Consider the following 25,298-nt stretch of genomic DNA (forward strand, 5'->3'; position numbering starts at 1 on the left):
GGCAGAGAATGAGATGGTTAGATAGCACCACCCACTCAATAGACATGAGTTTGAGGGAACTCTGGGAGATAGTGAAGGACAGGGGGTCCTGGAATGCTGCAGTCCATGAGGTCACAAAGAGTTGGAAAGACTTAGCAACTGAACAACAAACTTGGGAGGATTCTGATGGTCAAGATTGTAGTGAATACTTCTAATGGTCACTTTAAGGGGGAGAATAGGAAAGGAAGAGCCTAAAGCAATGGCATAAGGGGAATGTTCATGACAGAGGGCCAAGGGCAGGTCCAGAGTATGACTTAGGGAATATGGCAGAATCCTCCGGGGTGATAGTTGGACGGAGAAGTGGGTGGCAAGCTCCATCTGCTCAGCTTCACTGGGACCAGGCCCTGGGGGGCAACCTGTGTGCTGGAGGTAGAGCACTGGATTCTGGAGGCCACCCTTCTTTGTCCCTCTTCTTGGGTTTTGTCCCTCTTCTGGGCCAGGTAACTGTTGGGAATCTCATCAACAGCCAAGGCTCAGGAGGCCAGAGCTGTGCATTGTTCCCACTGAAGTGCTCAGATTCCCACAGCACAAAGCTCAGTTCCCCAGGCTGCAGCTGGACCCCCAGAAAATAGGTGGTCACCTTTGGCAAACAAACCAGGTGAGCTAGATGGTGTGACTCATTAAAGTGTCATCCCCAAGACTTGAAAGTACTCATATGTACAATTTGAGAATGTAAATTTATTTTTGAAATTATTTTTTAAAATCACCTTATAGAGAATTCTCTGGTGGTCCAGTAGTTAGGACTCCTGGCTTCCCCTGCACGGGCACAGATTTGATCCCTGATCAGGGCTTCTCATGGAGAAGGCAGTGGCACCCCACTCCAGTACTCTTGCCTGGAAAATCCCATGGACGGAGGAGCCTGCTAGGCTGCAGTCCGTGGGGTCGCAAAGAGTCAGATATGACTGAGCAACTTCACTTTCACTTTTCACTTTCATGCATCGGAGAAGGAAATGGCAACCCACTCCAGTATTCTTGCCTAGAGAATCCCAGGGACTGAGGAGCCTGGTGGGCTGCCGTCTATGGGGTCGCACAGAGTCGGACACGACTGAAGTGACTTAGCAGCAGCAGCAGCAGCAGGGCTTCTTAGGTGGAACAAGTGGTAAAGAACCTGTCTGTCAGTGCAGGAGACATAAGAGACGCAGGTTCCATCCCTGGGTCAGGAAGATCCCCTGGAGGAGGGAATAGCAACCCACTCCAGTATTCTTGCCTGGAGAATCCTATGGACAGAGGAGCCTGGAGGGCTACAGTCTATAGGGTGCCGAAGAGTTAGACACGATTGAAGCAACTGAGCACGCACACAGGGAATTAAGGTTCCACAAGCTATGCGGCAAGGCCAAAAAAAAAAAAATCACCTAATGGAAAGATTAGATTAGAAAAATTACCTCAAACAAAAAGAAAAATTGCTTAAGGTCATTTTTTCAGAGAGACCTTCCCTAAGCATCCATGTAAATTAGATTCTATGTGGACCTATTTTTATAAGGGAAAAATAATGTTTACTTTATTAAGAACATAATCCAGCAAAGGAAGCAGAGACAATCACAGTCACTAGTTCACCCTGGTCACACAGGGGAGGTGGCAGGGCTCATATCAGGACCCTTACCTCCTTTGCCATCTCTACAATAATCATTTTGGTCAGAAATCCAAAGTTGGAGTGTCACTCTTTGGGGAAACAGGGCCATCATGTAGGTTGGCTTCCTGTTGCCTTTGCTCAAGTAAGCGCTGTGTGTCCTGTTTCCCAATTGTCTTGTTTCCACACTCACAGCCCCTTTTCACGGCCCATTCCCATGCTTAACCAGACACATTTCAGAGAGAACGCTCGGGCTCTGTTACAAATAGAGCTGTCTGCTTGGACCTGCTCTCCAATCTTTTTTCTCTACCCTCCTTCTCTCAGTACATCCCTACAGGGCAGGTCAGTAGGCTGTTAGGGAAGAGGAATCTGTAAGGAGTGAAAAGGAGCAACAGTTTCTCCAAAGTCCCCTGAAACAAGCTTCGAGTCCTCCTGGTTCCCCTTGAAATCTTCTGGTGGAAGAGCTGTGAGATCTAGCTCTTATGTTCAAGGTCCTCTATGTCTGGAGGGCTTTTGTCTTCTTTTTTGATTTGGGCTGTGGGCTTCCCAGGTAGTAAAGGACTTGCCTTCCAAAGCAGGAGATGTAAGAGACTTGGGTTCCGTCACTGGGTCGGGAAGATCCCCTGGAGGAGGACATGACAACCCACTCCAGTATTCTTGCTTGGAGAATCCCATGGACAGAGGAGCCTGGTGGGCTGCAGTCCACGGGGTCGCAAAGAGTGAGGCACCCTAGTATGCATGCACTAGTCCTGGCTGGCTTGGGAGGGGCTTCCATTTTCATGGGCGCTTTCTCTTTCTAGGCGAGCCAGCTCTGCTGTGCTTCCCACACAGTAATGTTGGCATGTGCACTGGACACCTGCTTCTTGAGGTGGTTCTGCGTGATCAGCCGTTCGTCTACCACAGCCCCAACCACCCGATGCCTCAGTCTCCACTCCAGGTTCAACACCAGCCCCGACTTGAACAGCTTCTTCTTCAGCTCCATTCACAGCCTGTTGATCTTTCCTCCAGGGGAACACCCATGGCTGTGCTTCGAGGCCAAACCTTTTTTTTTAAAAAAAAAAGCACACACTTCCCTGGTCTTGCTATGTGCCTGATACTGTTTTAAGACTTGGCAAATACTGACTCATTCAGTTTCACAACCTATCCTGTAAGGTATTCTTACTAGGAGAAACCAAGGCCCAGAGAGGTCAGGGAACTCACCCAAGGTTGTACAGCTTGTGACTAGCAGAGCTGGGATTCAGACCCAGGCGGCCTGGCTTAGAACCAGTGGCCTCAGCATGGTGCCCTGCTGGCTTCAATCCGAGCTTTTGGTGCACTCTGTCTGTCGTCCTGTATGACGCTGAGAACACACCCATGGTCCGCTTGGCTTGGCATAATGGAGTGCATGCTCAGATGAATGAGGAAGGGGCAAACTGCCCATCGTTCAACTACCTCAACACAGTAATTATGAAATTTTACCAGATTGCAGATCTCCACGCCCTGGGTTGGGAACTGCTCCTGCCAGTCCTGTCATCATCATTGTGAGGATAGAGCAGCTGGCAGTGCCAACACACCTGGGGCGAGAGGTGGGCAGGGTGCCTTATGCCTGCACCTGGTTCCTGGTCGGCCTCCACCCAGCACTCTGCCTTGATCTTGCCCTTGCTCACTCCCCCGTTGTCTCTCCAAGCCTCCTTATCCCTGTCTGCTGTCTCATCCACCTCTCTTTGTTCCCATCTGTGCCCCCAGATCTCTCCGAAGCCACTGGGGTTCGGGGATGTGAAAAAGTTTTATTTTACAGTCACTAGCAAGCAGTATAAAATAAACATTAGCACAGTTGGCAAAAAGTGCAGGCAGCTGATTATTTGGAATTCAAAAAAGTGGGATAAAGTTGAATGACCTCCATGGTGGATTCAGAATTTGCTGGAATCCTGAGTTCTAGCCAGTCCCTGCACCGGCTGCCCCTTTGTCAAGGAGTGGTTTGGGGCTTTGGGTCCCCCCCAGGTTTCCATTAGTCCCAGATGAAAATAGTGCTTGCTATGACAAAACAACTACAAAGTGAATCCCTACACCCATGAGCCCTCCCACGCTCTCCCCCAGGACCGACTCTGGACCCTTCAGAGCTACTGGAGGAAGCCATTTGTTCTGTCGTGTCATCGTCTTCCCTTGGGCCTTTATCACAGTGAGGCTGGAAGGCTCAGTCTGCTCATTCATTCACTCCTCATTCACTGATTCATTGATGGTCCCAGGCGCAAGTTGACCTAATCCAATACTCACTGGGTGGGCAATACAAAGCAGTAGCGGGGACCCACAACACAGAGTTCCTAGATCAAGGGACTTCAGAGGCCAGCTGAAGAAACAACCTGTACAGATGAAGAGGTAAATGGAAGGGCAGCGGTTAACCCCCACTCCACTGGCAGCACTGTCTATAAGATGTGATGTGTTTCAAAGGCACATGTGACAAATAGTAAGAACTGAGTCCATAGGCAGGAGTGGAGGAGGAAGTCAGGCTTTGTGGAAGGGTGGATTTGTTCTGGGGCTGGCGAATGAGTAGGAGATGGACAGCAGGTGAGTGGGGAGGAGGGCATTCTAGGCAGAGTACCAGGATATGGCGTAGCCGGTAGAACCAGATTTATAGCTTGGGTACATCACGGTACGAATGGGCCAGGTGGCATGTCTGACGAATATGCCTAGGGCCGGTGGTGAATGTGATGCTGAATGTCAAGGATGCCCGTGAACTTAAAAAAAAAAAAATTCCTGGAAACCCAACTGTGGTACATAGCATGCAAACCAATGTGGGAGAAAAGCACTCATGGACCCATTCTAAGACACTCTCAGTGAGAGGAAACTACAGATTAATGTGGCCCACAAGTAATGAGATGGGGGCTGCCATCCTGGGGGCACTCCCAGGTCACAGTTAGGGGGAGGCTGGAGATCCAGCATCTTCTGGTGCCAGGGTCCCCTCAGTAAGTGACTCCAGGCCTCACCTGTGCTGAGCCAGCTGCAGGGTCCATCCAGACTCTGGTCCTGGGCTGCAGTGATTCGGCCTCAGTTTCAGAAAGGACAAGGGAGGTGGGACAGGTGTTTAAGGCACATCTCCCAACCTTTCTGTGTCTCAGTTTCCTCACCTGTAAAATGAGGGTAACAGTGGTACCTCGGGCTTCCCTGGTGGCTCAGATGGTAAAGAATCTGCTTGCAACGTAGGAGACGTGAGTTTGATCCCTGGGTTGGGAAGATCCCCTGGAGAAGGGCATGGCAAGCCACTCCAGTATTCTTGCCTAGGAATTCTCAGATTCCTCAGATTCTATAGACTGAGGAATCTGCTGGGCTACACACAACAATAGTACCTCTAAAGGATTGCAGTGAGCGAGGAGGGAACAGCACGTAGGCAGCTCTTCGTGAGTGACACGTAATACGTGCTCGGTCAGTGCTGGCAGTTGTTAAGGTTGACCCCATCAGCACACTGGCCCTGCGGGGTCAGTTTCAATGGTCTCTCCAGCTCCCAGCCTTGCCCCTGACCTGAAACTCCCCTGATGGAGGGAAGTGCTCCCACACCTGATGCTCCATCCCATAGTCTGTTCAGCTGGACATCAGGGCAACCCCGGCCAGACCCCACTCCCACCCTGAGAGCTTTGGCCTTGCCCAGGGTCCACCCAGCTGGGCCCCTGGAAGGGACAGACCTTCCAGTCCCAAACTCTGAGGCTTCATTGTTTCCTCCCAGCCAGGGACTCTCTCCTTTAATCCGTAAACTAACTGGTGTCTATGTCCCTGTGTTGCCAGTCCAGGAGGGCGAGTACTTTGGCTGGCCAAAGCCGTTTGGTTGTACAAACAACATTTATGCAAATAAAGGACTCCTAGTCTCTTTAACTGGGCTTCCTGGAGAGAAGGGCGAGGCTTACTCCTTATTATGTTCCTGGCGCAAGTCCCTTACAAAGTGGCTTGCCCCAGGCTGCCTGCTCCATCCCCAAGGGTCCACGGTTTGGTCTCATCTCCTCACAGGGAGGTTTGGGGGATTCTCCTTAACTCACTGCAGCTGCCCACCCCAGGGCATGGGCAGGAAGCTTGAAAATTAGAATCTGAGAACTTAGAAGGGATCGTTAGCTATAACCCCGTCGTTGTTTCAGAGATAGGAAAATTGAAGTTGAGAGGAAGTTTCCACTGTTAAAAAGCACTTGTTGAGGAGGATGTGCTTGCCTTGACTCTACCCCAAGAAAAATTACTACAGTGTGGTCTCAACTGTTCATCAGTTTTGGCTTTTCCTATGAGACTTTTCTTTTTTGAGATAGCTGAGAATCTCCATGCAGGGCTCTTTCTGGAAAGGGCATTCTACTTAGAAGATTTTACCTTTATTAGGAGGGGAGAACTTGGAAGCTCTTTGTTGCTGCATCTCTGCCCTTGGGCCTGGGATGATGGGAGTCCTGAGGGCCTTGTGTCTTGCAGGGTCGGTCCGTGGGGGAGAGGAATGTAACAGGGATGAGGATGAAGGAGGAGGGGAAGGATGGTCCTTCTGCAGCCTTTAAGAGGCCTCTTGCCCTCCCCAGCCTCATAAACCTGGAGCTTGGGAGAACCTAAAACAGGTAAAACCTGAGATGCTGACTCAGTAAGAGTAGAGGCCCATTTGCATGATATTTCAAGGATGAGGTAGCTATGTGCAGCTTGATGTAGTAAAAGCAGCACTTGTTTCTGACCCATGTCTCCTAGATCACTCCTTCCGGTGCCCCAAACCTTGCTTGGTGGTGGTGGTGTAATTGCTAAGTCGTGTCTGACTCTTGCGACCCCATGGACTGTAGCCTACCAGGTTCCTCTGTCTATGGGATTCTCTAGGCAAGAATACTGGAGTGGGTTGCCATTTCTTTCTCCAGGGGATCTTTCCAACCCAGGAATCGAACCCAGGTCTCCTGCATTGCAGGCAGATTCTTTATCCACTGAGCTACGAGGGAAGCCCAAAGCTTGCTTAAGCACTTACTATTTGTCTAACACATAATGATCTTTTCACTATATTCCTCAAGCTGAGCACCTGGAGTTCAAAGATGGAGCCAGTCATAGCCCCTTGGAAGGTCAGACCCTTGGCTTTCAGGTAGGTGGATGTTTAGAAGATATCACCCAGAGACAAGCCCATGAGTTCTCCTCACCTGGACAGAGAACCCCCCCAAACTAGGCCCGAGTTGCTGTGCCTGCTTGCATGGCCTATTTTCTAAGCTACGAACAGCTAGCATTACCTGTTCTAAACATCTGGCGTTACCTGCCTCCTTAGTCACCTTGCCTCTGGCTTCAAACAGCTGTCAGACCCCACCCCCTCCCCGCCTCCTTCCATCTGGAGTCCCTCCCTCCCTTTTTTTCCTTCCTGAAAGGATCTGGAAGCACCAGATCCACGAGATCTGATGTCTTTAAAAGGACCAGCCTGGGCCAGAAGGCTCACCTGAGAACGGTGACATTCACGTGGATGCTAGTCAGAGTCCACCAGCCATCTCCTTCTGGCCTCCGACTGGACACCATGAGGGCCTGTGTCCCCCTGACAGTGGCCATTCTCTGTGGCCTGGCCTGGGCTGGTAAGTCACTGCTGGTGGGGATGACAGGGGTCCTGCAGAGAGCTGGGGGACCTGGGAGGGAGAGCATGAGGGTCGTGAGATAAGGGAGGGCCAGCTCTGTCCAAAAGCCTTGGTGTGAGGCAGGAGTTGCCTCTGGAGTAGATGGGCTGTGTGAAGGGAGCTACTGGACTGATGGGCCAGGGACACCTTAGAAGATGAGCCTCAAACAACCCTGGTCCAGCTTGACTTGATTTCACCAAGGTTTTGTTTTCCAAGGCCACCATATGGTGTGAAGCTGGACTGTGACTGGCTAGGTTTGCGTGGCCTGGCCACCCTTGGTCACTTCCTCTGCTACCTGGGTGAGGGGTGAGTTGTCTGGGTGGGACTTTTCCCTACAAAGCCTTAGTCGGTGGGCAGGCTCCAGGGATAGAGCCTCTGACCAGGAGGCAGGCCACGTGGTCAGAGGACTCCATTTCATCCCTGGTAGAGGACCTAAAGTGGAGAAAGGTCCAGGCCCCCAGGTACTAGTGGTGCAGGGATGGGACCAGTGTTGAGGATGGGAACACGTTCCTGTTTGGTAGGGGACAGGTGCTGATGCTGCTGTGTTAACTGGTGGTTACTGGGTGAGCAGGGAGAGTGCCAAGGGAGGGGGCTGAGCTGAGGGGTGTGGTGGGAAGCCTCCTCTGCCCAGAGGAGAAAGAATCCGAGCTTGATACCCATTGCACCCCACCAGGGTGTTCCTACACAGGACTGTCATAAGGATTAAATAAGATAATATATCAGAAGCACCCTACATGGAATGATATCTCAAAGAATTGGGTCTTTGATTATGATTGTGATTATAAATTGTCATTTAGTCACTCAGTCGTACCTGATTCTTTGTGACCTCATGGACTGTAGGCCACCAGGCTCCTCTCTCCATGGGATTTCTCAGGCAAGAATACCGGAGCTGGGTGCTACTTCCTTCTCCAGGGGATTTTCGTGACCCAGGGATTGAACCTGAGTCTCCTGCACTGGCAGGCAGATTCTTTACCCCTGAGCCACCAGGGAAGCCTGTAATGTAAATACATATAAAATCATGTATACTTTACCTGTATTATAATATAGTATATTAATCATATTAATATGATATAATAAATACTTATTTACATAAAATAATTTATATAAATACAGAATTTAGTCTTGGAATCATTTCCCACGAGGTTTTGGGTAAGGAGACCACCAAATAAACTAAATGAAAAGACTTTGGAGGGGGAAGTCTTTCCCAGGCCTCCCCACTGGCTGGGATGCTGTACCTCCACTCCCGCACACATGGCAGAGCAGCCAGCCCGGCTGGTGCAGAGCTCGTGCTAGAGACGGAGGGAGGGTGTAGAGCTTCAGGGTTAGTGTGAAGCAGTGGCCCTGGGGTTGGGGCATCCCAGTCGCAGGAGATGAGAGCAACTGGAGACATTTGGTCCCTGGGGGGTATTCCTGAGGGCAGACGCAACAGTGGCTTCAGAAAGGCAAGGTGGAGCCCTTGCCCCTGGGGCTGGTGGTCTGATCCTGCTGTGGGACTGATGGAGAAGTCAGGGTCCAGTGGGTGATGCCTCCTTCTTTTCTAAAGTGGGAGAATGGGGCTCAGTTCTTGTCTGTCTTCTGCCAACATCTTAGAACTTAGATGCGAGTATGAATAGCGTGGGAACCAGTCTTAGGTCCTCGGTTATTTCAGGTGAATTGAGTCTGGAAGTGAATCATCTTGGTGGGCTAGATCTCCATGGAAACAGCACCTGGGGCCCCCAGAGAAGCACGGATGTAGGATTCCCTAAACATCAAAGGGGTGGAGAACTGTCATATAGGGGACACCCAGGCTTGGGACCAAGTTTCTTGATGGGCAGTATGGAGAGGGGGTGGGCATTCTGGCACATTTGAGTTTTGGAGTGTAGAGAAATTTAGCATTTCATGTAGGGATTGTTGGCCAGAGGTGGGGGGGTGGGTGATAAGCTCTGTGAAGCTTTGTTGATAAGCTCTGTGAAGGTAAAGAAAGGCCAAAATAGAGTACGAAAAAAAAAAGAGAGTTAGAGAGATGGGCAAGAGGGTTACTGGAGCAGTGATTCAGGTGCCTAGCTGGTGAGCGAGGTGTACACAGAGGGTTTGTGTGGATCGGAGCTGTGGGCTGGGAGCACTGGAGTAAATAGTCATGGTGACTAGTTCCCAGAGGGTCCCCAGAACAGATATAGCAGAGAGGCCTATGAGGAAAAGTCTCTCCCACCCCCTCCCCATTCCCTCACACCCCAAGGTCCTCTTAAAGCAGATGGTCAGGTTTACAGGGACATGTAAAGGATCTCTGGCTCGGGGTTTCCAGTGATGACAAATCTCTTGAATAGAGATGAAAGAGTTCACTCAGCCAGGGCCAGTGTGGGGTGTCCTCCTGAGCTCTACAGAGCTGACCATTCACTTACTGCCCTTCTCAACTGGCGCCAGCTGCTGGACTGGAGTGAATTCCTTCCTTGGACTCTGCTGATCTGGCCCATTTAAGAAGGTTGTCCTGATTTGTCTGAGTTCTCTCCCTTTGGATTCTGGGTGTACTGCCAGGCTAACTGAGCAGGCAGCTGACACAGTCTTCCTTCTGGGCTGAAAACTTCTCAAGTTCTTTGCATGTGGGCTCCAAGGGAGCATCACTTAAGATTCAGGGGGCATTCCCCTGGGCTTGGAGGGACGAGTGGCCTTGACCCGGTCTTCTCTAGGGACGATTCACTGGCTCTGCCTTTCTGGCCACTTTGGAGGCCCTTTAGGTGAAGTTGCCTCAGAACCTGGGTTAACCCTGACATGATGTAAAGAACCTCTTTGATGTAAAGAACACAGACCCATAGCAATGATGTCAGCTAGAAACTGTCGGCCCAAGGGATGGCCTGGCTGAAACCCAGGGAGGCAGTCAGCTAGATCAGGCATGTAGACAGGGAAGACTGCTCCAGCCAGTGTGGACACTTACCACCTTGAAGATGGGCGTGGAATGCTGACCGCTTATTTATCTAACACTTACATGGTGCTACTAATGTGTCCTGCCGTGTCTTAAGTGCTTTACAAAAATTAGCTCATTGAATTCTTATGAATATTCTATGAGATGGGCTCCATTATTGTCACACTTTTACAGAGAAGGAACCTGGGGCACAGCAGGTAAATTAACTTGCCCAAGAACACGTAGCTAGAAAGCAGCAGAACTAGAATTCCAGCCTCAAGCAGTTTGGTGCCAGACTCTGGGTTCTTGGCCTCTCTGCTGTGTCACCCTCATTAGAACAGTGTAAGCCCTAATCCCAAACTAGTAACCCAGCCCATAGCCCTCGTCTCCACCTCCACCCTAAGCGATGCTATACCTGTGGGAAACAGCAGCCAGGACCAAACCCCAAATCTTATCTAAGGCAAAATTGGGATTATTTGTCCTCTCCTGGTCTTGACACATTCCTCAACCCTGAATGTGGTTTTAGACCTACTCCTCATTCCTTATCCAGACAGCAATGCAAAATTGTTATTTTTACCAGTAATTAACTCAAGCCCAAATCCTAACTGTAGCTCTTCATCTAAACCTAACAAGCCCCAATCACTGGCTAAAATTAGGTTTAAGTTTTTTCATTCATACAAAGTCCAGTGTTAAACGTGACTCTGACTCTGATCTGACATTCTCTGTAACCCACAGCCTGACCCTAAACCCAGAACCCGCTAAATCCAAACCTCAGGGACCTCAAGTGGAAACAAAGGCTGTGTTATCACCCTTAAAGCCTAGAGTGGAAGGAAAGAGAGCGCAGCCAGCTTGACCTGGCTCACCCCCTTCCACTGTCTTTGCTGTGGTGGGCTTGTTTTTTTAGCAGTGGTGGTGGGTTTGTACCATTTCTTTTAAACTTTCTTGTCTTATGCCCCTTATGTGACCAAAAGCTTGCTTCTGCAAGTCATTTGGCTGGAGCAAGGGATGTGGTCTGTGGTTGCATAACAGCTCTTGTTCCAAAGCCCAATTCTCACCCACACCCACCTCAGTCCCCACCCTGAGCGAAACTAATCCAAACACATTCCCAAGACCAGAAGAGACAGAAAGCTGTAACAAGTGGGGAAGGAGGTGCAGAGAGACCAGGCTAAGGGGAGGAAAGAACAAAGAACCAGAAGATGTAAAAGGGACAGGATGGACAGGCAGGGAATGAGTCATGGGGAGAAGACAGGTGGGGTCGTTAGAACAGCCGTGATCCACCATCCTCAACGTGACAGGGGAATGATGGTCTCTGGGCCAAGCCCAGCCCACAGACCTCTTTCTTTGGTCTCTCCGAATTTTTTAAAATTGGAAAATTTACATAAAAATGAAGGCTTCTGTTGAAAAAAAAAAAAACCTGGAGGCTCTGGCAACACTTAGCCCGCATCCCAAATGGCGACAATTGGCTGGAGCTGCTAGTGGCTGCCAGTCTCAGGCAGGGCATTGTTTCTGAGTCTGTCACAGTCCCCACCTCTTTCTACTGCCTCCCTGCTCTTGACTCGTTTGTGTTACAGGTCTAGTACAGTAGGCATCTGAGTTTGTGGTCCTGGTCTATATTATGAGCCCTGCAATAGTCAGTGGGTGGTGGGTGATGGCTCATGGGCAGTGCGGGAGAGGCATGGGAGGCTGTGTGGGTACTTATCCCTGGCAGCTAGTAATGACCTTTCCTGCTAGGTAAGTCCCCGTCCCTGTCTGTGAACCCTCCTGCAGAGGGTACTGTGATGAGCAGAGTAGAATCCCCAAGGAGCTGAGTCTGACCTTTACTGACCGTAGGCAAAAGGGAGTCATGCGCATCTCGCTGTAATGAGAGATTTGACCGGGATGCTGTCTGCCAGTGTGACCGCCGGTGTCCCCAGCACGGGGACTGCTGTGAAGACTATGAGCAGCTGTGTACAGGTGAGCCTCCTTGTGGGGTGAAGGGTCTGGGAGGTACAGCAGACCAGGCCATGACCACATCTAGCCTGCTGGAGGGACTGCCGGCCAGGATGTCCAGCTATCCAGAGCAGAGTTCCAGACTGATCACGGTGCTCAAAGGACCTGAAGAGGATTAGGATGTCCCCAATGTAAGACCCCAACTTAAAATAGAAGTCATTTACCTGGAACATCTGTCTGAACTATTAGGATTAATATCTGGAAAGTTTAAGGAATTTAAAAAAAAAAGTGAAAAGATGAAAGTATCATTTTAGCATATATGACATTACCAATTATTATTTGCAAAAGTAAACAAATGGTAGTGAACTTTCCCAACTTGCACGCCACCAGGAAGACCACAGGGTGTCAATGACCGTCACAATTCACACCACTCTTCCTATCACAGGGCTTCCCCAGTGGCTCAGATGGTAAAGAATCTGCTTGCAATATGGAAGCCTCAGGTTTGATCCCTGGGTCAGGAAGATCCCCTGGAGAAGGGAATGGCTACCCATTCCAGTATTCTTGCCTGGAGAATCCCACGGACAGAGGAGCCTGGGGGAATACAATCCATGGGGTCGCAAAGAGTCAGACACAACTGAGCGGCTAACACTTTCACTTTTCCTACCACGAGTGGACTGAGTGGCTGCACATCATTCCTAGGCCAAGGGTTAAGCAGAACAAGTTCCACCCTCAAAAGCCAGTTGTTCTGCTATTCTAACTACCCAGTTTTAAATTTGCAAAACTCATTTTGAACAATTCCCTTATTTTGATGCTTCCAATGTTTTAGACACCTAGGTAAATGGTCTTCTGCTGTTTACTGTCCACTCATATGCCCCGACTCCCAGCTTGGAAAACATGGTCACTGAAGCCCTGGTACCTAACGGCCAGCTGCATACAGTTGTGTGTGTCGTGTACTGCACAAGAGCCTCTGATTGAGAAGGCAAGCTGAACCAAAGTTGAATCTGTATCCTCGCTAAGCCACGTGTCTTGGTGAAGAGCTGTGTCTGCTGAGAGAGAGGAGTACTTTTTCCTAATTTGCCCGAGCGTGGTCTCCGCTGACCCAGCCGTGTGCCGTCAGAGGTGCTTCCACCCTGAGGAACGCTGATTCGATTTGCACAAAAACGCCAGTGGACTAGCACTGCTGCTGTCAGGTCCAGGCAGGGAAACCCAGGCCCAGAGCTCAGTGCCAGAACCAGACCCAGCCCTTCTCTGCCGCCCCGGGCCCCATTCAGCAGACACAGGGTGGCTTGTTCACCGTGGACCATCGGCCTGCCATTTCAACATACTCAGCTTAGCAACCATTTCATCCGTCTCCCTGATGTGCAACTCAGAGCCCTTTTCCTGTAGAAAAAATATTATAAATGATGGTTGAGACCCTAGATTAGCTCACAGAAATCTATTCAGCATAAAGTGTGGCTGAGTTAAGAACCCTGTGGATTGTCAACATTAACGCAGGCTGGCAGAAAGCAAGTGATTGGAGGGAGATGTTTGTTGACAGTGAATAACCTGCCCAGTGGCTCTGATGGGCTTCCCAGGTGGTGCTAGTGCCAAAGAACCCGCCTGCCAATGTAGGAGGAAGATCCCCTGGAGGAGGGTATGGCAACCCACTCCAGTATTCTTGCCTGGAGAATCCCACAGACAGAGGAGCGTGGCAGGCTACAGTCCCTGGGGTCGCAGAGCTGGACACGACTGAAGCGACTTAGCACACAGATATGGGTCTGATGGTAATAACCCACACTATGTGGTGAACACACTAACCGATTCTGAAGCACTTTGTAATAGTGTTGGCTTTGAGCGGTGGAATTTATTCCACTCTGTGAGGAGAGAGGAGCTGAGTCCCCAGGTCAAGCCTTCCTCTTCCTCCCCACCCCCACTCCATCATTCTCCGCCTAGAGCTCAGGCTGCAGTCAATCTGCTTGCAGGCAAGGGGGTGGGGCACAGTAGGAATGTGCTTTTCTGAACGCCCTTCCCCCAAACGCAGCCTTTGGCCATTGCCAAGTGCAACTGTGAAGAAAGAAGGGAAGTTGGTAACTCAGGAAACAGTTCTTATTCCCTGAGGCCTGGGAGAAGTTCACCCTTGACCCTGGGAGTTATTATAGGTAAGGGATGTTCCTAAGTGAGGGCCTTGTCATTTGGGGGATTCAAGCCTATCCATCTATCAATTTATATTAAAGAAAAGTCATACCAACCTCAGAGTTTTCATCCCAGAAGGGACCACTTTTTGTCCCCACTCTCGTTTTTACAGATGAGCACACTGAATACCAGGCTTCCCTGGTGAAAGTGAAAGTGAAGTCGCTCAGTCGTGTCCGACTCTTTGCGACCTGTGGACTGCAGCCCACCAAGCTCCTCCGTCCATGGGATTCTCCAGGCAAGAATACTGGAGTGGGTTGCCATTTCCTTCTCCACCAGGCTTCCCTGGTGGCTCAGTGGTAAAGAATCTGCCTGCCAATGCAGGAGATGTGGGTTTTATGCCTGGGTTGGGAAGATTCCCTGGAGAAGAAATGGTAACCCACTCCAGTATTCTTGCCTGGAGAATTCTATGGACAGAGGAGCCTGGTGGGCCACAGTCCACGGGGTTGCAAAAGAATCGGAGGCGACTTAGTAACCGAACAGCAACACTGAGTACCAGAAGGGTAAATGGTGAGGAAGGTCATGCCTGGGGATGTTCTTTCATGTTTTAGAATGGTTTTCAATCCCCCTCTGTCTCACATTTTCTATTTTCCTCCTCCTTCACCTGGTACTTGTATGTTGTATCCAAGCCCCTGTTTTGTATTTTTTTCCACTGCACATGCTTGGTTGGGAGGACTGAGAACCAGGGATAAAGAGGAGGGGCCCCTTGGGGGTGACTGGTGACTTTACTTCTCTGACCTACAGCTGAAGAGAATCCCAAAGAACCAGAGCTATTCCTGGAACTGGAAGAGGAGACAGAGGGCGCTCCGGCTAGCAGTGAGTCTGCCTCTGCAAAGGGGGGCCTTTGGGAAAGGACAAGGGACACAGGATGGGGCAAGGAGAGGTCAGCCATGTCAACAGCAATAGGCCTGGGTCTAAGCCAGCCAGGACCCCAAATCTAGCACCTGGAGGTGGTGAGGGGCTCACTGGACTCTTGAGGCCTGGGCAGGAGGAAGCCCTGGGGTCCTCAGTGAGCTGGGGGGTTAGGCAGGAAAGAGTCTGAAGCCTGCAAGAGGGAGAGGGAGGGTTAAGAGATTTTATTTTTAGAGAGGGAAGATTATAAAAACAACAGGCCTGAAAGGAGAGTTCAGCATCAGAAAGGACTTCCTGACTGTGAAGGGTGTGCACCAATTAAGCTTGTTTGTTTTCCTTCCCTGGAGTTCTTTAATAGGAAGCAGGAGAGCGAGGGTGGTAGCGGGTAGGGATGGGGTGGCGGGGCTGGCAGTAGAGGGTGGGCTGGGGGAGGGGGCATGGCCTGGCTGCTGACACGACAGAGCGACCCCTAGCGGTCTGCTCAGGACACACCTCCTCTCTGTCTTCTCAGGCTTGTATTTGGCACCCAACTCCTGCCAGGGCCGCTGCCTGGAGGCCTTTGACAAACACCACTCATGCCACTGTAATGCCCGCTGCCCAGAGTTTGGAAACTGCTGCGAGGATTTTGAGAGCCTGTGTGGCCATGGTCAGTCTCCCGCTCCCTTTAGCATAGCCGGGGAGGCAGAGGGACTCTCTAGAGCAATGGTTCTCCAAGCGTGGCCCCTGGACCAGTAGCATGAGCATAATCTGGGAATTTATTAGAAATGGAAGCTCTAGGGCTCAGCCCGGATCCACAGAATCAGAAACTCTGGGGTGGGGCCCACCGATATGTTTTCACAAACCCTCCAGATGATCCTGATGCTTGCCAAAGTGCAAAAACCTTCCTAGTGGCAGGGGACCGTGTGGGTATTTTGTGCTAAGTGTAAGGATCCTTTAGGCTCTCAGGACTTCCCTGGGTGGCTCAGACAGTTAAGAATCTGCCTGCAATGCAGGAGCCCTGGGTTTGATCCCTGGGTTGGGAAGGTCCCCTGGAGAAGAAATGGCTACCCACTTCAGTACTCTTGCCTGGAGAATTCCACGGACAGAGGAGCCTGGTGAGCCATAGTTCAGGGGTCGCAAAGAGTTAGACTCGACTGAGGGACTAACAGGCTCTAGGCCACTGCCCTGCAGTCACTAGGGTGCCTGACTGCAGCCCCCTCCCCTGATGCTGGCTTCTGGAAGGTACCTGCGAGGGGATGTTCGCAGATAGCTACCTGCCCCCTGGCCTCCATCGAGCTCTGAGATACCCCTCCCCCAATTCCTCTCAGAGGGCTTCTCCCACAGCAGCGATGCCATAACTAAGGAAGAACTGCAGAGTGTCTCTGAGAAGATCTACAGGGCAGACACCAACAAAGCCCGGAAGGAAGACATCGTTCTCAACAGCCAAAACTGCATCTCGCCCTCAGAGACCAGAGACCAAGTAGACCGCTGCCCAGAGCCGTGAGTTCCCTGAACGCATCTTCCTGAATTTTGCCTCCTTTGGTGCCTCAGCTCTTATCTCCTAAGGCAGGTAGGATCAAAGGCAGAGGGGAAACCGGTTCTCTGGAGACAGATAAAGCCATCCTGAGGGCCTGTGGGGATCCATGTGGGAGGGTTTCTGAGGTTCCCCAGGTAGCACTAGTGCTAAAGAACCCATCTGCCAGTGCAGGAGACTTAAGGTTCTATCCCTGGGTTGGGAAGATCCTCCGGAGAAGAAGTGGCAACCCACTCCAGTATTCTTGCTTGGAGAATCCCATGGACAGAGGAGCCTGGCAGGCTACAGTCCATAGGTTGCAAAGAGTCAGACATGATAGAACTTAGGATGGACAGACTGGCTGAGAATAGAACTGACCTTCCAAAAGATGAAATAGAGAAAAGAGTGACCTCATGCATCGTCCCCAGGAGTATCTGAGGGCCCCACTCTGCCTCTGCACCCAACCCTCACATGCCTGCCCTGCATCTGGACATTCTGGAGTGTTTCTGCTCCATGTCCAGGCCTCTCACTGGGCTTCCCTCTACCTCCCCCAGGCTCTTCACATATGTCAATGAGAAGCTCTTCTCTAAGCCGACCTACTCCGCCTTCCTCAACCTCCTCAACAACTACCAGCGGGCCACGGGCCGCGGGGAGCACTTCACAGCCCAGGAGCTGGCCGAGCAGGACACCTTCCTCAGAGAGATCATGAAGACGGCCGTCATGAAGGAACTCTACGGCTTCCTCCACCAGCAGAGTGAGTGAGGCAGTGGGGCCTCCCCCCCGGCCCATGAGGGAGGTCATCCTGAGGACTCGGGGTGTGCCTGCTGGGGACGGGGGTCCATGATGGGCAGGTTAGGAGAGCAGGTGAGGATTTAGGTGGAGGCCAGTGTACACCTGGGAAGGGGCAGGGAAGGGGCCAGAGAGAGGAGCCCACAGACTCCAGCAGGAGCTGAAGAATCCTCTGTCTGGCTTGGGAGTCATCCTGTCTTTTAACCTAATCTCAGCCCCAGGGGGCTTCCCTGGTGGCTCAGATGATAAAGAGTCTGCCTGCAATGCAGGAAACGGTTCTATCCCTAGGTCGGGTAGAACCCCTGGAGAAGGGAATGGCAAACCACTCCAGTATTCTTGCCTGGAGAATCCCATGGACAGGAACCTGGTGGGCTACACAGTCCATGGGGTCATAGAGAGTGGACATGACTGAGCAGCTAACATTTTCACTTTCTTTCAGCCACCTCGTTTATCCCCCATGTGTATTTCAGTCTCAGGGTTCACTGCAGGCTGTGAGTCACCCCTGCCCCGCCGACCCCTCAGTGGACCCCAGACTCAGCACCATTTTCCAGGCACGAAGAGTCCCTGTTCATGCTCCCTTCTCAGGCACTAAGTCCAGGAAAGAGGCCGGCCCACTTCACTTTTTTTTTTTTTTTTTGCTGGGGAAGCAGCAACAGAAAATCAACAAAGGTTCAGAGTAGGAAGTTTTACCGGGAAGGGTTCTGGCTGGAACGATTCCAATAGAGATACATTCGAATCAGACCAAAAATGGTTTGGGCCTCAGGGCTTCTTGGCACGGGGTGTGTTTGTTAGTGTCCTCTGAATTCCTTCCCTGAACTCCAGGCAGCTGGGCCTGGCCTGGGGGCGGCTCCAGCCAGGTCGTCCCTTGCTGGCTGGGAGAGCGGGGGATGGCCTCTGCTCAGACACCGCATTCCATCTTCCGGTGGCCCGGTTAAGTTAGTAACACTGTTTTTAGGTAAAGCCAGTGACACAAGCAAACCCTACGAAGAGGGTGTGATCCTGCACTGCCCCCTGGTGTCCTCTTTGTGGTAAACACTCGAGACGATTTTGGAGGTGGAGACAGCGCTACTGCAGGCTCTTCCACTACTCACCCGGTCTTCCCTTCTCTCCCTATCCAAATCCCACTTCTCCTTAAAGTTCTAGCTCACATTCTACCTCGTTATGAAGCTGCACTCGCCGCAGCTTGTGGCAAGGGTTTGGACTCTGTCTTAAAATACCCTTGGAGCAGAGAGACTTGGTTTCACTTGTTAATGAAGCAAGTGACCCCGGGCCCTTTGACCCTTGGACCCTGTCTGAGCATTGTCTGTGCAGTGGGATCTTGGGAAACTGATGCATGGAAAGTACTCAGTGAAAAGCAGTCGTCATTCAGATTGTGAAGCTGTTCTCTGTTACATCATATATTTTTATTTTTTTAAACTAATTTTTATTGGATTTTATTGGATAGTTGCTTTATAATGTAGTGTTAGTTTCTACTGTACGGCAAAGTGAATCAGCTATGTGGTATGTCATGTATTTTTAGTCTTGTTTTCCAACTATGTTTTAAGTCCTTGAAAGGAGGGAATATGTCTGGTACATCTTCTGTGTCCCCTCTCACAATTCTAGGCAGTAAACCGTTGGTATTTGATCACACCCTAATTCAGATCCCCAGCCCTGACCTTGCCTTTGGGTCGCACTGGCCTTTCTGACATCTCCACCTGCCTAACTGGCATCTACTCAGAGCTTAGTGTAAAGAGAACTCACAGTTCCTGCCTCTTCCTCCAGACAGACCTGCTCCTTTCTCAGTCTTCCCCATCTCATTCATAGTTCCATAATTCATCCAGTTACTTGTGCCCAAAGCCCAGGAGTTATATTTGATTCTTATCTTTATGTCACCACTCTCCACCCCCATTTCCTCCACCAGGAATTGTTGTCGTTGTTCAGTTTCTAAGTCCTGTCCCGACTATGTGATCCTATGAACTGCAGTACACCAGGCTTCCCTGTCCTTCACCATCTCCTGGAGTCTGCTCAGCTCATGCCCACTGAGCCAGTGATGCCATCCAACCATCTTATCCTCTGCTGCCTCCTTCTCCTCCTGCCTTCAACCTTTCCCAGCATCAGGGTCTTTTCCAGTGAGTCAGCTCTTCATATCAACTGCCCAAATTATTGGGGCTTCAGCATCAGTCCTTCCAATGGATATTCAGGGTTGACTTCTTTAGGATTGACTGGTTTGATCTCCTTGCAGTCCAAGGGACTCTCAAAAGTCTTCTCCAGCACACAATTCAAAGGCATCAATTCTTTGGTGCTCAGCCTTATTTATGGTCCAACTCGCACATCCGTATATGACTACTGGAAAAGCCATGGCTTTGACTATACGGACATTTGTTGGCAAAGTGATGTCTCTGCTTTTTAACATGTTGTCTAGATTTGTCATAACTTTTCTTTCAAGGAGTAAGCGTCTTTTAATTTTATGGCTGCAGTCACTGTTGGCAGTGATTTTGGAGTCCAAGCCTGATACCACTCTGACATGAAGAATCAATGTGAGAATTTAAAGCAGTTAAAACAGTGCCAGGCACATATAACATAGTAAATCTAAAATACTTTTGTTATTATTACTCTTTGATCAAGCTCCAACCCTTGTATGCTGACTTCTGACTGCCTCTCAGACCCCCTCTCCCACCACTCTCTCCTCTTGCTCACTACGCTCCCCCACATAGACTCTCAGCTCTTTGAACATCAAGTTCAAGGCGTCCTGGAGCCTTTGTACCTGCTGTTTCTTCTACGTGTAAGAATCTTTCTCCCAGGTCTTTGTACAGCTGACTCCTTATCCTTCGGATCTCTGATTAGTGCCTTCTCAGAGAGGCCTTTTTGGCTTTCTAGAAGAGCACCCCATCCCCACCTCCAGTCATCATGGGATAATCTCCTTTATTTTCTTCATAGCACTTATCTGAAATCATCCTGTTTATTTATCATTTGTTTCCTCCACTGGAATGTAAACTATAAAGTCAGGGATCTTGTCCTTGTGATTCCCTGCTGAATCCTCAGCCTTCAGGTCTGGGCCTGGCACAGGACAGGTGCCCCAAAGATAATTGCTAAACAAACAACTGACTACATTTATTGGCTGAACCACCTGCCTCTTGTCAAGTTGGGACAGATGGCCCTGCCTTGCTTCCCAAGACCTGGCCCCGCCTTCCCCTCTCCTAAGTCCTCTGTGCTCCTCTCCCCAGACCGCTACAGCTCGGAACAGGAGTTCGTCAGCGACCTAAAAAACATGTGGTTTGGGCTGTATTCCAGAAGCAAAGAAGAGAGGGACTCCAGTGGCTTTGAGCACGTCTTCTCAGGTGGGATTACTCTGCTTGGGAAGAAGGAGGTGGAGGGATGAAGAGGGACGCTTCCCTCAGGCATGGGGCAGCAGCCACACTCCTGAATCAGCAGCCACACCAGCTCGTAGGCCAAGAGGGAGGGGACTCAGGAGCCATTCTTGAGGACCAGTCTCTTCTGGAGCATCTGAGGGAGAAAGCAGCCCAGACACTGGGGCTCCCAACGCGCACACATAGGAAGGGAGATGCCTTTGAGGCCATGGTTGTCTACCTCCCAATGGTCCTCTGCTTCCAGCGCTTGGCCGGCTGCTTCCCAAGAAGAACATGTTCTCTTCCTGCACTGCCACACCCTGCCAAGCTCCCCCCAAAACTGGCTTGTTCCTAGGGAAATGGCTAGAGGATCTTAGATTGATCCAGGGTCAGCCAGGGGAAGAAACTCTCCCGAGGGCTTGAGCTGAAATGGTGGTCGGGGTAGCGGGGAGCTTCCTGAGCTGAGAGTTAGGGATGTGAGGGACTCCAGGAAGTTGGGGTGGACATTCTAGGAGTCAGAGACTAGAGAAGGGGGACAGCCTTGGCATGGGAGTAGGGAAAGAGGTTGGAGGGGCGGCCCAGATCACCCACCTTGATCTCTCTATCATAGGTGAAGTCAAAAAAGGCAAGGTCACTGGCTTCCATAACTGGATCCGTTTCTACATGCAGGAGAAGGAGGGCCTGGTGGACTATTACAGTCACATCTATGATGGGCCTGTGAGTACTGATGCTGACCTCATAGGCTGGAAAAGCCTTGTTAGCACCCAGACTTTCTGTCCTCATTCTGCATTCTGAACAGGCAGGCTTGTCTCTCACCCTGACCCTTTTGGCAGCCCATCCGTGATTGTGAATATGACTTTCCTATTTGCTGGAAAGTAGGTTTATCCAGCCAGCATGCTTCCAAACAGTGAGGGCTCCCGAGGTGCAGGGGGCAGGAGGAGACAGAGGGCATCCTCTGTGGATGGGAGAGTGTAGAAGGGGAGGATTCTCAGAGAGGAAAATCAAAGATATGCAATTACCAGCTGCCTGAATTTCCTTAGAATGTACAGTCAGCTGAAGTTTCAGTCTGGCTAGTCTGAGTTAAATTTCTTATGTTTTTATAAACCTGTGCTGCCCTAAGTCTGGAAACATTTTGGGGACACTAAACTGTCTTCCTCTTCCACGCGTGAAGGCTACTGGGAACAGTTATGTCCCTGCTCCCCTGGCATTGGGCACATGGATTCTGACTCTGGCCTTCCTGGGAGAAGTGAGATGGTGTTTCCAGACAGAGGGTCTGAGCGGAACTCAGACACCTTAGCAGGCAGACTGCTTCCTCTGTTGATTTAGAGAATCCACTCTCCCCAGAAAGCTCACATGGGCCCCCACAGGCCCCCGACACATCCTGGCCACCCCTGTCTTTGACTGCGTTGGGGCACTCACCAGACCCTCTTTGCCATCCTTCTCTCTACAGTGGGATTCTTACCCCGACGTGCTGGCCATGCAGTTCAACTGGGATGGGTACTACAAGGAAGTGGGCTCAGCTTTCATTGGCAGCAGCCCTGAGTTTGAGTTTGCACTCTACTCCCTGTGCTTCATCGCCAGGCCAGGCAAAGTGTAAGTCCTGGTGGCCCAGGAGGGTGTGGGCAAATCACTGCTGTGGGGCTCAGTTTTCTCTCTTGGATTGTGAAGCTGTTGATGAGATCAGTCACATGGCTGCCAACCCTCATCCCAGCAACAGATCTATGTCCCCTCCTTCTCCAAGTGCAATCTTGTGCAGGAGCTCAATGTATCAAACAGTTGGACATGGAACTGCCCTGGGGGCTGCAAGCCTGTCTAGACTTCTCAGGTAGTACTAGTGGTAAAGAACCCACCTGCCAATGTAGGTGACGTGGGTTCGATTTCTGGGTCAGGAAGATCCCCTGGAGGAGCGCATGACAGCCTACTCCAGTATTCTTTCCTGGAGAATCCCATGGACATAGGAACCTGGTTGGCTACCGTCCATAGGATTGTGAACAGTCGGACATGACTGAAGTGACTGAACACGCACGCAAGCCTCCCTATTTGGCCCCTGAGGCTGCTTGGGGGAACACTGGAGCCCCAGAGAGCACAGCTGGAAACCAGGGGTCTCATCTTCTCTAACATTTGAGGACTCTGGGTCCAACCACTTCTGAAACCCTAAGCAAACATTTCATTTCTGGGGTTTTCAGCTCTAGAATTGGATTTGAGAATATTCCTCTAGGAAAGATGAGAAACAGTATTCTTTAAGAAGATAGAAAATAAGACAGATTTTGAAAGGGTGCTCTGCATGTAGGGAGCTGGAGGCAGTGGCTGAAGCAAGCTGTGGCAGCTCCCTTAAAGGGTAAGACAGGGTAGAGCCCTTCTGCATGGGCTAAACTCAATCCTTCCAGCCTGGAGATGGAGGTGGGGTGAAGCAAGTCCCTATTATTTGGTGATCTCTCCCCACAGGTGCCAGTTGAGCCTGGGTGGACATCCCTTGGCCATCCAGACCTATACCTGGAACAAGTCAACCTATGGAAATGGCAAGAAGTACATCGCAACAGCCTATGTGGTGTCCTCCACCCATTAGAGCTTCAAGCCAGAAAGACCTATGAGGGCCATGAGAGTTCTTGTCAGACTGAGATGCTATTTGCTCTGCGCTGGAGGGTATGGGATTAGAGGAGACTCAATCCAGAAACGTTCCTATGGGAAAGAAGGAAACTATACAAGTTAGAAAAACAGTCAAATCTTTGTCCTCCAGCACTTTGGAAATAGAAGGTTGGGACCCTCCATAGCTCTTTACCTTGAAGGGAGATGGAACCATGAAGAAGTCCTTGACCTCTCCAGGTCTCATGTTTCCTTTCAATACAAAGGGAAGGGGTTTGCTCCACTTCCTCTTCTGGGGGTTGGTAAGAAGGCAAACCTGATGCTATTTTTACTGTGAAGATGTTTTCAATTGTTCTTAGGAAGAACGGCTGATAGAAATCCCAGATTACCGTAATGGCTGTGTACACAGCGCTGCAAACTGTAATCACCCCTGTACTGGGGCTTCAAAGAAATCAGGCCATGGAGATCAAGGGCAGGTGTTTGGTCTTTCCAAGGGTTACATCCTTAAATGGTCTTAAAGACCTTAAAGAACAGGGTCTGCGAGAGGGTAAGGACTGATGCAGTGAGTAGGCTGGAGAGGGAGTAGACTCCTCCAGGCCTGATTTTTTTTTTTTTTTGCAGCTAGGTAACTGCATCAAGAAATTTCCTATTTGTAGATATTAAGTGCAGTTACAGGACTGAATTTTGATCCCAAAGAGTTTGTAGAAGAGTTTTCCTTATAGGAGGAAGATTCTACATCAGAAGAAGAAAGGAACCTATAGTTTGGTATCGCTAACATAATTATCTTAAGTCTCATTCAGCAGCCAAAATTTGCATAAGCTCCAAAATGGAAGACAGGGAGACTGGGGCTCGCTATTTCAACCTCAATCATGCATTTTTCCCCTACCCGCAGTGGGGACCAAATGCTGTCCCACAGAGTGAGGCTTTAGAGTCTTGCGTCTCCAATTAAAGTCATTTAAGAAAACTTGAAATCTGTCTCGTTTTTGTATATGGCCCCCTTGAACTGCTTGGGGAAAGAGTGTCAAAGAAGAAATAAGTGAAGATAAAACTTTTATTTTATGATTCTTAAATGATCTAACAGATAACAGTTTATTCAAGATAATAATAGCAGCTAACAATGTATTTGATTATATAAGTTTATCTGTGACAGGTAAAAGGGACAGAGGAAGGAATTATTTTGTCATTATAAAGTACTAACTATCCATGTAGTGGCACAGTGTTATTTGAAAGTGGGCATGGATTAGTTGTAAATGTGTATTGCAAACTATGGCAACCACTATAGAAGTTAAAAATATGTATAACTGACATGCTAAGAAAGGAGAGAAAATAAAATCATATAAAATACTCAAAAGCATAAAAGGCAGGAAGAGAGTAGAAGACATAATTAGGAACAAAGAACAAGGGCAACAAACAGAAGACTGTAATGAATATGGTAGATATTAACCCAGCTATGTCAGTAATCACTTTGAATGTCAGTGTTCTACATGTACTAATTAAAAAACAGAGATTGTCTGGGTGAATCAAAAACTGAGACCTAACTATGTCATCTACAGGAAATCCACTTTAAAATGGATAAAGAAAAATATACCATGATAATACTAATCAAAAAAAAGATCACACCTGTACACCCTCAATTGGAAATGCAGCATTTTAACCACTGGATTGCCAGGGAAGTCACTGTAATGCCTTTTTAGATATAACAGCAAAGGCACAATCCGTGAAAGGAAAAACTGATAACCTACACTTCATTAACGATAAAAACTTAAACCTGCATGATCAGGACTTCTCTAGTGGTCCATTGGCTAAGACTCCTCGCTCCCAGTGAAGGGGCCTGGGTTTAATCCCTGGCCTGGCAACTGGATCCCACATGCTGCAACCAAGAGTTTGGATACCACAATTAAAGATCCCGTGTGCTGCAACTAAGATCTGGCACAGTCAAATAAATAAATTAAAAAACCAGTATGATCATCTCTATAGATGCAGAAAAATCTTTTGATAAAATTCAATATCCATTTAGGATAAAAACTCTCCAGAAAGTGGGCATAGAGTGAACATACCTCAGCATAAAAAAGGCTATCTATTACAAACCCATAGCTAATATCATACTCAGTGG

The 25,298-nt window shown here is 49.7% G+C and overlaps 1 protein-coding gene and 1 pseudogene across 2 annotated transcripts; one reads left to right on the plus strand and one right to left on the minus strand.

Annotated features, from left to right (window-relative positions):
• Window positions 1–1,536: 1,536 nt before the first annotated feature.
• LOC133248672 (uncharacterized protein C11orf98-like) lies at window positions 1,537–4,231 on the minus strand (annotated as a pseudogene).
• Window positions 4,232–6,927: 2,696 nt separating this feature from the next.
• On the plus strand, window positions 6,928–24,156 carry ENDOU (endonuclease, poly(U) specific). 2 transcript variants are annotated; one of them, XM_061416341.1, is made up of 10 exons: window positions 6,928–7,131; window positions 11,876–11,998; window positions 14,888–14,959; window positions 15,507–15,641; window positions 16,303–16,474; window positions 17,042–17,241; window positions 20,480–20,593; window positions 21,213–21,319; window positions 22,053–22,195; window positions 23,048–24,156. In XM_061416341.1, exons 1-10 carry the CDS (start codon window positions 7,026–7,028, stop codon window positions 23,166–23,168), a joined length of 1,293 nt encoding a protein of 430 aa, XP_061272325.1. In that variant the 5' UTR covers window positions 6,928–7,025; the 3' UTR covers window positions 23,169–24,156. The 2 variants fall into 2 exon arrangements, with proteins under 2 accessions (XP_061272325.1, XP_061272326.1); XM_061416342.1 differs by lacking the exon at window positions 11,876–11,998 and having other exon boundaries at window positions 6,929–7,131.
• The last annotated feature ends 1,142 nt before the right edge of the window (window positions 24,157–25,298 follow it).

Source organism: Bos javanicus, chromosome 5, assembly GCF_032452875.1.
Source record: "Bos javanicus breed banteng chromosome 5, ARS-OSU_banteng_1.0, whole genome shotgun sequence".
Taxonomy (NCBI): domain Eukaryota; kingdom Metazoa; phylum Chordata; class Mammalia; order Artiodactyla; family Bovidae; genus Bos; species Bos javanicus.

Coding starts and splice junctions, on each gene's coding strand:
- ENDOU (XM_061416341.1), top strand. CDS start 7,026: ATGCTAGTCAGAGTCCACCAGCCATCTCCTTCTGGCCTCCGACTGGAC. Junction 7,132..11,875: donor CTGTGGCCTGGCCTGGGCTG/GTAAGTCACTGC, acceptor TACTGACCGTAG/GCAAAAGGGAGTCATGCGCA. Junction 17,242..20,479: donor CGGCTTCCTCCACCAGCAGA/GTGAGTGAGGCA, acceptor TCCTCTCCCCAG/ACCGCTACAGCTCGGAACAG.